Raw genomic sequence first — 14,858 nt, 5'->3', positions numbered from 1 at the left:
GTACAGTGAAGCTTCGAGGCTTTCAGCCTTGTCATGATTCTTAGTAGGGCACAATACCTGTCATATACTTCAGACACTGAATACAAAATTTCTCTCAATGTAAGACACAGTTTTCATCTGAAACGCCAGTCAAGGATATTTCAGATGATTTTGGATAAATGGCATATCAAAAATCTGACTGAAATACAAGTATAAAGAATGAATGGTCTGGGCAACAAGGCACAGACTTTTGATGGCCTAATTATGGAGCAAATCTCGTCTTGTAAAACAGATGTTTGAGGGCGTCTTTTCTTAAAGATCATCTTAAAGATGTATAAGTTGAGGAGGGATGGTTTTAACGCTATAATTGTAGCTCTTTAATCGCCCAAAGATAATCTAGATGGAAGTTCAAGCAGAAGGACCTCTTCAATGGAAAGGCCTACAGTAAACAATACAGTATTGTGATTCCTACAACCTAGGAACCAGGAGCAGAGTGACAGAGTGAGACGCTGGATTCCATATGCAGACCTTTCTTGACTTTTCTCCTATTTCCTGGCCTTCACTTGTTCCCTGTGAGCTTGTAGTAGTAGATGGAGCGCATGAGTGGTTACGCAGAAGAGAAAGCATGTGTCCTATCAGACCAGGGAGAGAAGGTCATACCAACAGCAATGCACATTGTCTGTAAATTTTGACACCAGAGGTAGTTGGGTGAGTAGATGAGATGCACCTACTTCACTGATAACATAGAGAAGGGTGGGTTACTTCAGGAAGACTCAGATCCTGAAAGTATATTTTAACTACCAAGTAGCAAAACATATGAATATATCAGCTGCAGTATGTTACAGGTAAAAAAAAAAACACAGTTATTTTTCCTCTGAAAAAGAAAATGTTTGGCTGTGTTTGGTTTTTGCTTCGTGGGAGTCCTTGGCCCTTGACTAAGTGCACACATGATGCCTTTCTCTAAAGTTTTCATGGAATTCCAATCAAAACTCGACCTAGTTTGAGTTGTCCTGCTCTAATTTGTACTTTTTTTTCTCACTGAGATACTGACATAGTAAATGTTCTCTTACCTAGCCAATATTAGTATTTAGCATATATTGACCCAAATGAGAGTGTGGGGAATTGAGCTATGCCTTCTTTCTGAGAGATTTTACTTACTCAGCACAGATAGTGGAAAAGGTGCAAAATTAATTACCAGGTGCACACTCTGATGACTCAATATTCAATTAAAAGGAAGTCTAAAAAGCGATATCAAAAAAATTTGCTTTCTCATTTAGTACTGTGCTTTAGTGATTATGCTGTTTCTTATTTGGAAGTTCTGTGAAAGTCTTGGTCTTACCTGCAATCAGAAAATAGATTTTTTTTTTCCTATTATGTGTCATTTCTGTTAAGATTTTCAGAGGGATTGCATAGGAGAAATCCTGCATGCATATTTACTACCTGTTAAATCTCCATGAGCCACAGCTGAATTACCCTAGCTTTGGCCATGTACAGCTAAAGCTCTCAGGAAAAGCAGCACTGCCAAGCCTAAAATTTAGATAAGAAAGGAGCAGGAAATGAGGAGAATAAGTGGGTAGTAATAGCATACAATAGCTGGTTAAAATTGTCATGAATCCGATCTCTTCAATAATGTATCCGTCTCTGAAACTACATTCTTCTCAAAATAATATAATATGGGCAGGGAGAGCTGGTAACTTCCTGCAGCACTAGCCAGTGCAGATTGTGGAGAAGTTGGAGGAGATGCAGGAAAGAGCAGTGACTAGCTGCTGTTATAGAAAGGATGCTTTGAAAGAGAAGATTGCTTTTCTATGGGAGAAATATGATGCAGTGTCAGTCTGCAACTCTATCTGGCTTACGCAGAAAGTAGTTAACAAACATATTTAGGTCTATTTTTACTCTCATTTTAGACTCTTGTAATGCCTTTTCCAACTCAGTTTCTCTAGGAATACTCCTCACTCAGATAATCATCTGTCTCATCCAGCATCTCTGTTCCAGTTTTCTTCCATAAGCTTCCTGCTTTTTTTTCCCTTTGGTCTTTGCTGTACTTCCTGCTTCTTTCTCTCCAGCACTCTTACCTTTTTTGTGATTTATTTATGTATTTATTAACTCCTTTGACAGTAGCCATACTCAGTTTGGGAGTGAGTTTTAGTGATGATTTCTTGTTACTTTCTGTAGCAGCTGTGAGTTGCTGTGTGGCCTTTTGTGAACAAGCTGTCATTACAGCAGCCACTGGCAGACCTAGCAGCAGCAAGTCTTACAGTGTTTCCTTGCAGCAGAAGTCCCAGTAACTGTTTGCACTGGAATGACCAAAGAAGTTAGTTCCCATGTGGACTATATTTACCTAGGGATTTCCTATTTCCATGACATTCTTGGTAGTTATCTGGAACATGATCAAATACCAGAGCCAGCAGTATTATATTGCTATTCTGTGTTCTGGATCATTCAGAGATAAATTTAAGAGACAAGCAGGAGAACTTGCATTTTTTTTATAGTTTAAATGTCAACTGTAATCTGGAGGAATAGGAAGACTGGGGGAGATCAGAGGGTGGGGAGGAAGCCACTGGTCCCTGCAACAGTGGGGGAGCTATTTACAGCGTAGAACCCAACACGCTAGTTAGATTACTGTTAATGAGGCACGAAATAGATCCACCTGTCAGTGGTACTCCAAAGCTTCACTTGTCCTTGTAGAAAAGATTTCATAATATTGTGGTATGAGGAGTATCACTATTCTTTGTTGAATCAGTTATTTGTAGTCTGTTATATTTGTTGAAGAAAATAGCACACGTGAGGGTACTTTGATGACTTGGAAATTATTACCAACATCTGTAATTTTAATATGAAAACCATTATAGGCGGGACTAAATCAAGCTTGCTGTATGATGTAGTTAGCTCACTGAAGGAGTACGGGATCCAATTTCTATCTCTTGTTAGGAGGATTAGTTTTCTGTATTTTTTCCTGGTTTTTAGACTTTCTTGGGGAACAAGCATCTGGGGCCCAACTGCAGCTTTTCCACATCTATAAAGAATCTCAACTTTCTGCCCCTCTCATTCATCATAAGGGTTTTCAGATTTACAAGCAGCTTCAAACTCATGCCACAGCCTACCTGTTTGAGAGTGTCTCTGCAACTTGGCTGTGAGACATTGGTGAGAACTGCTTGTTCCTAACAGTGGTGAGAACGTAATCAGCTTTGAAGTTTATTACCCCTTCTCTGACTTCACCCAACCTCAGCCAACATGCCCAAAGGCAGCTGCAATCCTTCCCCTCACACCCAGAACAACATGTGACCTTTACTTCTGTAGCAACAGAGTCTAAAAAGGCAACAGTTAATTGTTACCAGAAGCAAAGCAGTGACCTGCACCTCGTTTTGTTTTTAAATACAACATCATCTGATCAGCCGCAAGCCCTCCCCAGTGAACAGTCAGATTTGAAGAACCTGTTTAGATTTTTTAAAAAGAATGGATTAAGGAGCAATCTGGTCACATCTACAAGAAAGATCTTGTCCTGAGATCATCTGATGACCAGTTTATGTTTGGATTAAGCTGGCAGGTCCAATGGAAATACATCATTCCTGTCAAAATCATATTTTGCTTCATATGCGTTTTGCAAAAATCACCATTTCAAGTTTCTGATTTTGATTTAAATCCATTTGTAACTCATTTGTAACTGTTGACAGTGGCACATCTACAAAATACGAAGTAATCAGCAGCAGAAAGGTTTTGCTCGGGAACTTCCAATGCACCACCTGCTCTTGTTCCTACAAGCTTAAGATGGGAACCTCCAAATATTCACAATAGGTAGTTGTGTAGTTTTTATCATAATGCATTTGAGACACGAAAAGAAAATCAATGTTTTTAGCCTGCGTTGGCTTGGGGTTGTTTTTTTGTTTGTTGTTGCTGTTGCTATGCACTTAGTTTAATCAAGAATGACATGATCTATTTTCCAAGTTTACTTCATGTAGTAAAATTGAGTTACATTGAACACTAATAAAAATAGATAAACTGACACTATGTCAAAAGCATCTTTGGCTGGTTTGAAATGATCAAAGTAGCATCACAGTGCATTTAGAAATGAACAACTACCATAACGATTCAGTCTCAACAATCCAATAATTGGTTCTGGAATTCTAGAAGGGTCTATTTTGATTAAGTTGGTTATAACAGTTTTAAATACTTATTTGGGAGGTTTTTAAGTCTTTGACATGTTCAATGCTTGCTGTTTCACCTTTTCTTGTAATCAGAATGCACTTAGAATACACTTTAGCCTAATTCCATGGTGCTATTTATTTGTGTTGCTAGATATCTTTAAGATTTCTTCTCTCTAGTTGAAGAGTTTAAAACCAAAAAGATGCAATGTAGATTTGTTTCCTGAAGGATGAGTGACACTTCCTAATGCCTTATTCTTAACAGTTTGTAATATATTCTCAGCTGCTCCACCCATTTAGCTACTGCTAGTGTGGTAAGGTAGATTAAAAATGGGTACGTTTTTTTGGTTGAAGAGGATTGAAATCACATTTTCATGGTGCTTAAGAAGTTAACACTGCATACAACAGAGTTTTGCTTCCTAAATATGGCAGTCTGTACAGTACAGCATTTAACACATACCCACAATCATTCAAAGAAAATGTAGGAAGCAGTGCATTTTATTTTGTCACTATTTGCTGCATTGTTATGTGACAATGTATTTTCAAACATGACTTAGAAACTTTACAAATATTAGTACATTCAAGAAACAATTTTTTGAGAACTTTTTTTCTGTCACTGTGGCTTCTGATTGTTTTGCATGCCTTGTCTGGCAATTAAAACTTAGCTAACAGACTTTGTGTTATGTGGCTCCACAACTTTACCATCTTCAGGTGCAAATGCTTGTTTGTAGATGAAGTTTTTGCTGAAGCAGAAGTGCTGGGAAAATTCAGTCTTTTCATACTTTGATGTGATGTGGCTATTGTTCTTGGTGCTGAAACACAAAGAGGATAATGAAACTTCCATATTCAAGCAGTTTTCAACTCAGAAGTTTTTCCCACTTTCAGACAACAGGTATTTGTTGGTAAGAGGGTGCTGAGCAAACACACAGCACAGCTGTCCGTAATCATATTTGTAGTCTTAGCTGATTTTTTTGAAATTACTTTGTGACAGTTGTATCCGAAATTCTGTTTTCAGTCCCAAAGGCAATCATTCTTCCTGCTGTCAGAAAGAATCATTGTATGTGCAGCACAATTAGGATAACAAAATTCATTTCAGTCTTGATTTAAGTTTAATTCCAAGTTAAAACTTGAAATTAGGTGATAATTAAGTCAACATTTTCATTCTCTCCTGCATGCTTATACTGTGCTCGGACACAGTACAGGTATTTCTGAGGCACAGGGCTGGTCTATGACTGTGTCTGAAGCAGTTTAAAAACTGACATTTTCTGCTTTAGCCTCTTGTTACAGTAAATGTAATAAAAACATTTGGAATTCGGCTGTGTGAATAGCTTTGAATGAGATCTACCTAGATTAAAAAAAAAAACAGAAGAATAAAAGCATTGTGACTAATGTAATAATTCTAGGAAATGGTGAGTTAGGCAGAGTGACCCTCTAAAGCAGAGAATTATCAAACCAATTAAAAGCATTTGGAAAACAAAATTCAGACAGGTGTTGCACAGTCCCAGCTGTGCAGCCCAGTGGATGCTGTGGTGATAACTGCCACTGTCTCCTTTAAATTGTTTTCATTTGGTCATGAGTGCCTTTTCTGACATACTGGCTTGTGCCACACACATCATGCACTTACTGACACACATCTTCCCCCTGAAATAAACTGACATGGCTCTAGCAAAGTCAAAGGAACACCACCAACAAATACTGGCTAGAAGTAGACCCTCGGGGCAAGGTCTCTGCTGTGGCCTATCCTTTCCCCTCTCTCCAGGCAACAATGCAGGCCATACCACAGGAACAGAAGGGAATGCAGACCTTCATGATGCTGTGATCGGTCTTCCTGGGCAAGTCTGTTCTCAACGAGTGATCTGTGCAATTAGTTAAACTGAAAAGCATCCTTTCCCTGTGCATTTAACTTTCCACAGAAGAGGTACAAACCTTTCCCAAATTTGGCCTTCAGTTGTGTGGCAATACTTAGCCATATTGAATAAGGAGTCCACGTTGGCTAGTGAGATGTCAAAGACCTTTTCCCAGACAGGATCAGTACCTGGTATTACAGTGGGCTTCTTTTTGCAAATACTACCACTTTGTTCCCATTGCACTACAAAATGCATTAAGCATCCAATTTCCTTTGTAAATGATGCAGTATATTACCTCAGTAGCTACTTTTGAAGTAATCAGCAACTTGAAACACAGAAGCTAAAACTAATGAAACTGAATGAACCCCATCTGAATTGTAATCCTTGAATAGAGCAGTGGTTTTAGTAATTTTTTATTATAAAGTTTATTAAATGAAATATGCATTGCAATGGAGAGGAAAAGTCAAATGATATTTTATAGCAAAAATAAAAACTTGCTATCCATACTTCGTTGGCTGTGGAATGCTAAAAGAGAAATAGTCTTGTTGCAGAGCTTAATGATCTGTACCACATTGTAACATAGCCCAAAACAGTTAATTGCTTGCTCATAAATCTTTTTTTTTTTCTTTTATTCACACTACAGAAAAACTCTAGACTGCTTTAAAAATAGTCTGTAGTCAAGTGAGCTTGAAAGCTTACGCTGTTAGGCATCATGTTCAACATAATTTATGGTGCTGGAAAGGAAAGCTGAGGCTTCCATCATTCATTTCGTGAGTTTTGCAGTGGTAGCCCTATGCAAGGGTTGAAGATGAAGAAAAAAAAAAAAAACCTCTGTAAAGGTGGGGAGTGGCTAAGTGGGCAATTAGCCATTGGGGAAATCTTTTACAGTGGTCTTTGAACTCTGAAAACACTCACAGTCAAGCTGTTTCTGCTGTGAAATGACAGGTAACTATCATATGAATATCTAGATTAAGAATTCAAGTCCCCAGTACACACCCTGGAGAACACGTAACTACCTCACCTGGGGACTCTGGCTCATCCTGGGGATGCTCTGTACACATATGGGAAGCCTGGGCTGCTAATTCTGGCACTTAAATACTTGGTATTGCATGTCAGGGAGTACACAACGTGCTGCCTTTTAAAGGATTTGCTTTAGTGCACAGTGTAGTTATCTTTCAAAGCAACTGAAAGTAAAACAGAGTGAGGAGGGCAAAAAATTGGAGAAATTTTTCTGGCATCATCACTCTACCCATTATGGTTTAAATGTATATCCAGCATGATACACTAATGCATTCATAGTGGGCTCAAGGAAAACAGGAAAGTTACTTTAGTGGTGCCCCCCTTTTTTTTTTTTTAATTGCTGTTTAACTGGCACCCACTGCACTATTCAGGCTGCTTCCTTTGTTTGTCTATTTATTTCCTATGATAAAATACCTATTTCATGCTTTGCTGTTTTGGGGGTAAAGGTCCTCCTTTTTTTCTTTTTTTTCCATTTAACTTCTTTTCTTCTTTCTAAGTTTCCTTGTTTACATAGGCAACAATAGCAATGAACTTGAAATACTGTTATCCTAAATTGCTCCTCATATGTGTTGGGAGCTAACTTGAAAATTTGACAGCTCTCCCACACACAAAGTTACTGTAGCTTAAATCATTTTTGGAACACTATGAATTCTGCAAATACTTACATATTATAAGTAGATAAATCTATCAAACTTTTTTTCAAAACACTATTCTGTGTTTCAGTGAGTGATGTTCTAATTTCCCTACGAAGGTGATTTGTTGTGTTTACTTCTGAAAGCATTATAGCTACTATTCCTTAGAAAAAATACTCTGCTAATCATCAGGAAAGATGAAGGAAAGAGAGGGAGAAAGCTTTGTGAATAAAATATCTCCACTTTACGGAAACAAATGTTTGGTAGCTTACTCTTGCCTTGCCCTCAGGTTGTCTGTTACTTCTTCAACTGTTAATTATCCTGAATGCAAAAGAACATTATAGAGCCAACTGAAAACTGTCATTTTTACCACTGAAATTTCCATTAGTTGAGAGTAATTTCATCTTTGCATACATTATCATGTTTAATTTTTTTTACAGCATTCTACATGTATTTCATTTCTATTAACCATACTTGGGAAAATGTCATGTATTATTTTATGCAGCAAAATACTTTGCATTGATATATGGACTTGTCTGACAAGTGCAATTGCTGGCCTGCACTCACATGCCTTTAGCTTTCTTGGTATCATCTATCTGCTGCCCTTAAATATTCATGCAAAGAACAAAACCAGGTTAGAGCATTTTTGCTAATGGTTTGCTTTAACCATGCTGTAACAGAGTGAGAAGGATGTCATTAATCTAGTGATAGATAAACAGTGCAAAAGCCAACCCTGCCCCTATATATATTAATTATAACAAGTAATGCCCGTAGCTAGTCAGCAATAATTTCTAAAAATTACTTTCATTGTTTAATTGCAGCTTTTGTGTTTTATTGACTGTATTTAAGCTGTCAGTGGCAGCGCATTAATAGCACATTGCAGAATTTATTTTTTAACTAACACGGAATGAAATACTAGTAAAATAAAAGGAGCGTGATTCTGGCACACTTTCCATGTGTCAGCTGCATTCTGGTAAGATGATAGGAAGCTGATTTAGCTTTTGGTAAAAGGTAATTGAGAGTAAAACTGTGGGAATAGTTCAGATTATTATATATATTTTTAAAGACCCTAGTGTATCTGTCCATGTATATTTGTGTTCATGGCAGAAGACGATTTAAGCAGTTTAAAAGTCTTGGTCTCTGCTGTGTATTCACCAACGCAGTGGATGCATGCAATAGAGGGAGTTTGGTCAGTTACAAGAAGCCTGTGTGTGCTGTGCAGCAGACACCAGTACAACCCAAAGATGAGGAGAGCAGCATCCTGCTCAGATCAGAGCAGGGATGCACTTTTCCTTGGTTCTGTGACCATGAGCAGGCACCTGAGGGGTCTGTGAGAGCTGGCACAGCCCTCAGAGCTCAGGAGGGACATGGTGTTCCCAGGAAGGTTCATGTGCGGCAAGTTCTAAGAAGTCTGAAGAGCATTAGTATTTATTGCACATTAAAAGGGAAGCAGAATTTCTTAAGGCCTGCCCTTGTCAGGTGCGTTTAGGGAAATAAAGTGTTTCTAATTAGCAACCCATATGCTTTTGGTCCGCAGTGCAGTTTGTTTAACCACCTCACCTGTGGATTACAGTTGTTCAGGGCAAATACTTGAAAACCGTGACCAGAAACACAGGCAATACCTGGGTTAATGTCTCTCAGACCTGAGTAGGTTGGGAACTGCGTTCACATAAGCAGAGTGTAAAACAGGAGATGCTGGAATTGCCTCCAGCACGATCTCGGGCAGTGCTGGGCTTTAGGAGCACAAGATACTTCAAATGACAGTTATCTGGAAAATTGGTGCAGTGTTTATCTAAACCGGGAGCATCATGTGATGGTGTCTCTCTGAAACGTTTCTTAAACTGTTTTCCTTCCAGCCTACAAAATAACCAGCTTACACAACAGCGGAAAAATGCACTGGAGACTGGAGATAACTATGCACCATCACAGGGAGAGAAGATTTATACCTTCCCACTAGCTTACTTTTTACTTCCTGAGGTACAAGGGATGAAATGCTCAAATGCTACTGCTGGCTCGCTTCTTCTTCATAATAAAATAGTGTTAGATGATAGGTGGATAAGTTTTCTACAGAATCTTGGATGATTCCAATTTTGTTACATGCTTTAGAATTTTCTTAGTAAAATCACTCTTTTTTCCTCAATTATAGGTATTTTTCAAATAGTACACATCCTGCTTATTTGTAAGTGATGACAATCACCAAAATTAGCAGGAATGTCTCGCTACTCTACTGCTTTGCATTCTTCCACTTTCAGCTTGCTGCAAACATGCTGGGGAACAGTCATTCTTTGCATATCTCTATCAGAGACTCCACAGTTGCAGGAATTGCCAGATTTCTGCAGCATTTCACAAGCTGCGGTTCCCAAGGGGTTGTAGTGATGACTGGTGGGAGTTTAACCTTGCTACAAATCTGATTGTGTGTTTGGGAGAATATAATCTGCAGTAGAAAAGAAAAAAAAGTAAGGATATTTGATAGTTTAATCCAGATCAAGATGTAAACTGGCTTTTTTTTTTTGGTTTTGTTTTGTTTTAATCTGTTGGTGACTTACTTCAAAATTAAGTGAAACTTCTAGGGTAACTAACTCTTCTTTTTCTGTTAAGAGAGTCCTGAATGTAGTTTGTAGAGCATACCCTGTGAGCTGCATCTTTGATCTTTTGCTAACTGTGTATTACTGTGGCTGCACCTAGCTGAACCATGTCCTTGATTTCATTTGTAACCATAAGGAAAGGCAGCATTATTGTAAAGAGGAAGACATTTGTCCTTGTCTTATAATTGATTTATTTACTGCCTGCTGCTTGCAAAAGCTTATGAGTACAAAAAGTAAATACACTGCTTCTTTTCACCATTGTTATCAGAAATTTTTAAAAGGTCATTTTTCCTGGAAATTATAGAAGCAAAACTGTGTGGGTTTTCATCTCTTCTCTCTCCCCATCAGTATGGTGCTATTTTTGCTTTGAAAATGATGGTCTATGCTAATGCTAACTTTTTAATATGAGGATGAATTGAGCTGTAAGAGTGTGTTTGAAACTTACTGAGAAGCTGCAGCAGAACTCATCATGGAATTTTGGGTGTGAGTAGTGCCAACAAACAAAGAGAAAAGATTTCTAAAATGTGTATAAATAGATTATTTAAAATTTATTTCAAATTCAGTCTCTTCCTTGCTAGTTGGAAAGAAAAATACTTCCTTCTGAGAAGAGGCTCCAAAACATTTTTTGCAGTCCTCTAAGCAATGTTAAGAAAAAAAAAAAAAGAAAAAGAAAAACAAAACCAGAGAAGTCTTACCAACTTTCTGAATTTCCAGGGGAAAAGTTTTGTTTTTAAACTCTTTACATATTGCCTATTACCAGAAGGAATAACAAACACTTTTCAGTTCTCACTTCAGGGGGATTTCAGTCCTGCCCTGTTGATTGTTCTGAAGCAAGTAGACCAAAAAAGCTTTGCACTTAGCATTCAGTGCGTTGCTTGTGTTTTATAATCAGCCTGCTAAAGAAAAGAGAAGGTGGCTTATTTGGTAGGATGGTTGGGGTGGCATTTCCAAATTACTAGAGTCTGCATCCCAGCCTTCACATTTTGGTGTAGCTGGTTTATGGTTGACAGCCTAAGTAGGATTTTGTTTGCTGCATGTAGTGCTGCTGGTACCAGCACTTGTGCACTGACTGAAATCGGGCGTAGGTACACTTTTAAACTTGACAGATCTCCATGTGCACTAACTCTCTGTGCACTAACACAGCCCTTTGGCATGTTTGGTACTAGCACTCACAGAAGGGCTGTGATCAGAGCAGATCAGCTCTTAAACATAACAACGTGTTTTAAAAAAGCACCATTATCAGTATGTTGGTAGAAAACATCTGCTATTTCCTTGAGATGGAAAAGCAGTTGTTAGATGTTTCTTATGATTTACCTTATGACTTACACATTGTTTCATTCCCATGAAAGATTGTATGAATTGCTGTCACTAATCAGAAGCAGTGACATTTCCCTTTTTTGTACATCAGTCTGAATTTGCACATATAAAACACAAAGAACATTCAAATTTACACCTATTAGTGTTCAACACTTTGCTTACTTGAAGTGACCGGAGTTCCAAAAGCAACATAGAATAATTGATCCTTGCCTTACACCAGCAGTTCTCTCTGACCTTAATTTTGTCATCCTACCCATAGATTTGAACATATATAAATTAGTGTCTGATTTTAGCGCCATTCTTCATGAATGGCTGTTCAGTTGTCCAGCAAGCCTCTTCTGTCTCTTAAATCAGCTTTGCCACTTTTCTTCACCATGGGGAAAAAATGGCTAAAAAATATTTGCCAAAAGATCAGGGATGATTCATGAAGATTTTTCACGATCAGCAAGTAGTATTTAAGACCCAATTAGTGATGTGTGAGAGAGGACTGATCACGGGTTTAAGTTTGACAATGTTCTTTGAGCTAAATGTATAATCACATCCCTGGTAGAATTCTCCTACTGTGACATAAACATACTGGAAAGAATTGTGACTCAATAGCCGGTAATACCAGTGCCGTAACTTTTTGGAAGGGAAACATCTGTATGTCCAGAACTTATTTGAAGGACGTCATCATCATCATCATCACTTCCCACATTTTCAGATCACTATGAAACCTGAGATTTGATCTGGGGGTTGGCTTTTTGTTTCTCTTTGATTGCTTTGTTCCTGCACTAGGATATAGATCATGTTTGCTTTAATATTGTTTGAACTTTGGCTTGAACTTCAAACTTTGTGAGATAAGTTCATCAGGAAAGACTTTGGAATTTTATCCTGAGAATTTTGCTTATCAGTAATCCTAGTATTTTATAGAAGAGTGTATGGGAAGATTATTAGAATCATATTTTGGGAAGGAATAAAAAGAGAAACTTCTGTAGAACTGATGTGTTATACTGCACATCAGTATTGGTAAATAGTAGGATCAAACAGCAAATCCTTTACTTGAAGTATAATAATAGGTGAAAATCATGTTTCATAAACTACTCAGCTGTCTTGACAGGTAAAGAATCTCTCTTGCAAACTCTTTCAGTTCTGAAACTAATCTCTCACGAGGTACCAGCATGGCTTTGCAGGGCTTGAAGCCTCTGTCCATACTTGCAAATTACAAACCACTGGTGAATGTTTGCAGGACTTGATCTTAGTTACATTATACAGTAAAGTTATTAAATGTTTTTTGGCACAATTCTGGCCAGCAGAGACCAGCTTTCTCTTAGGCAGTTTTGGGATTGGCACAACCAAAGGACTGTTCCCACATGACAGGCAGCAGTCAGTGATCTCTTTTGGCCGGGAAGGGAACACAGGCAGTATAAAGTGAACTTGGTTTTGCCATTCAACTTTAGTTTCATGGAACTGTTGAGGGCAGGTTTAAAGTGCTGTATCTCTAAGTTTGTTAAATGACGAAATACCTACCTCAGGAACTGGTTGTGATATTAAACTGTAGCCATGTGAACCAACAAATGGTGCTTTGATGCACACTACCAAAGAATAGATGAGCACTTTTTTTTTTTTAATACATGGGTATTTTCCCAAGTTTAATATCAAAATTAACTTGTCTTAATTTAGAGAAGATGACAGATAATAAATTGTGACTGTCTTCTACAATCTCTAAGACTCCACGTTGTCACTTCAGGAAGGATGTTGCACAGCAGGATGGTGAGAGGATGTTTCCATACTCCAGAACAGGAGTGGGTTGTGCTGTTCTACTGGCTGCAGTAGAACTGCCCTTTCACTTGCTTTGCAAAATTCAAAACCATCTATGCTGATAAAACCTAGTGGGAAATGTGGACACACGTGGTTAGTTGGATTTTATGAGAACATATATCCATCAGATGGAGGAGAGCAATCAGATAAATTGAATTTTGACTTCCAGCACCCCTTCCAAAGCATCCATGCTCATCAGTGTGATCGTATACAACAGGGTTTTGCAGGGTGTGATTGTGTGCATGGAAACTGCATGCAAGACAGTGTGCTGATCAACCTGTTGCTTCTTACTGAATTGTTATGGCCTGTCCACAATGTTGTTTAAAATCTGTGACCACAGCTGAACTTCCAGGACTCTACTGGTTCTACAGGTATCTCAAAATTGAATCTTTTTCTCTGGAAAGACTAAGTAACCATAGTTCTAGAGGTCTGAGTGCAAAACAAACAAATTACCATGCATTAACTATATTTTTAAAGATGTAAGTATCATGTTACTATGACTAAAAAATGATTCTGCTGCCTCGTCAAATTCAGTGGACAAGCCTCATGTTATTTAGGAAATGAAAAGGGAAAAGAGAGCACGTGAGATAATGAAATTGTAAAATAAATATATTAAATATGTAAACAATATAATTATTAGAATATAATAAAATGTATTAAACAAGGGTAAGATGAAAGCAGTAGGGAAATAGAGGATCTTGGCAAAAGAGATAAGACTTGGGAAATAAGTTGTAGTACAGAATGACAAAAAGCTGTGCCAGGGGAGATTCAAACTGCACATTAAGAAACATTTATTTGCCATGAAGGAGGTCAAGTACTGGAACGGACTTTCTAAAGAGGCGGCTGATGCCCCACTCCTGTTAGCAGTCAAGAAGCAGTTGGACAATGCCCCTGAGCAATATGCTTTCACTTTTGTTTGGCCCTGCAGTGGTCACACCGTTGGACTAGATGATCTTTGTATGTCCCTTACAAGTGACTTATTCTGTTCTGTTCTTTTATGGAAGGTAGAACAAAACGAGGGAGGTTTAGCATGGCGAGTTGATGCACATAGTAATAGATATTTTATATTGCTGCTGTGTGCTTAGTAACAGCTGTGTCCAAATCACTGATGGAATTCATCAGTATTCTTAGATATGAGACTGCTATTCAGTTTCAGTATTGCCAGTTGTTTTGAATCTGAGTAGCAACTATAGGATCACCTAAGTGGCAAAAATAGATTTCTAGCATTTTTTACTTGATTTAATACCATCTAGATTTGAGGAAAATTTAAGTTATTGACAACAGTACTCAGCAGAAAAATATTGAGAAGGTTGTTGATGCAGAAAATGTTTCTGGTGGTTCCCTTTCTACATCTTCCATTTAAAATGGTGCGGAAACATTTTTTATTCTTTGACAGATTGTTGGAGGTTTATATCAACTTTATCTGTCAACATAAAGAGTTTTTGCCCAGTTTTACGTGAGTTCTGCTAATTCAGCAATCCTCTTGACCAGGTCTCAGATCTATTTATTTCCTTCTCAGTCACATTTTATTATTTC

At 37.9% G+C, this 14,858-nt stretch overlaps 1 protein-coding gene and 1 long non-coding RNA gene across 8 annotated transcripts in view; one reads left to right on the top strand and one right to left on the bottom strand.

The window, feature by feature from the left end:
- The window catches only part of INPP4B (inositol polyphosphate-4-phosphatase type II B), a gene marked incomplete at its 5' end in the record, with an annotated part of 191,005 nt that overhangs the window by 165,185 nt on the left and 10,962 nt on the right, over window positions 1-14,858 (top strand). For 3 of the 7 annotated variants that reach the window (XM_021394498.1, XM_021394495.1, XM_021394497.1), the window contains 1 exon segment: window positions 9,477-9,597. In XM_021394498.1, the coding sequence (XP_021250173.1) occupies window positions 9,477-9,597 (121 nt within the window). 7 annotated transcript variants of the gene reach the window in all.
- The window catches only part of LOC110397751, a 36,496-nt gene continuing 22,544 nt past the window's right edge, over window positions 907-14,858 (bottom strand). The window contains exon 3 of the long non-coding RNA XR_002437956.1: window positions 907-4,933. This is a non-coding gene — a long non-coding RNA (uncharacterized LOC110397751). The remainder of the gene's footprint in view (window positions 4,934-14,858) is intronic.

The sequence above is a fragment of the Numida meleagris genome, chromosome 4, assembly GCF_002078875.1.
Source record: "Numida meleagris isolate 19003 breed g44 Domestic line chromosome 4, NumMel1.0, whole genome shotgun sequence".
Classification (NCBI taxonomy): domain Eukaryota; kingdom Metazoa; phylum Chordata; class Aves; order Galliformes; family Numididae; genus Numida; species Numida meleagris.
Note: the sequence above shows the minus strand (reverse complement) of the source record. Positions and strands in the feature narration are given on the sequence as shown.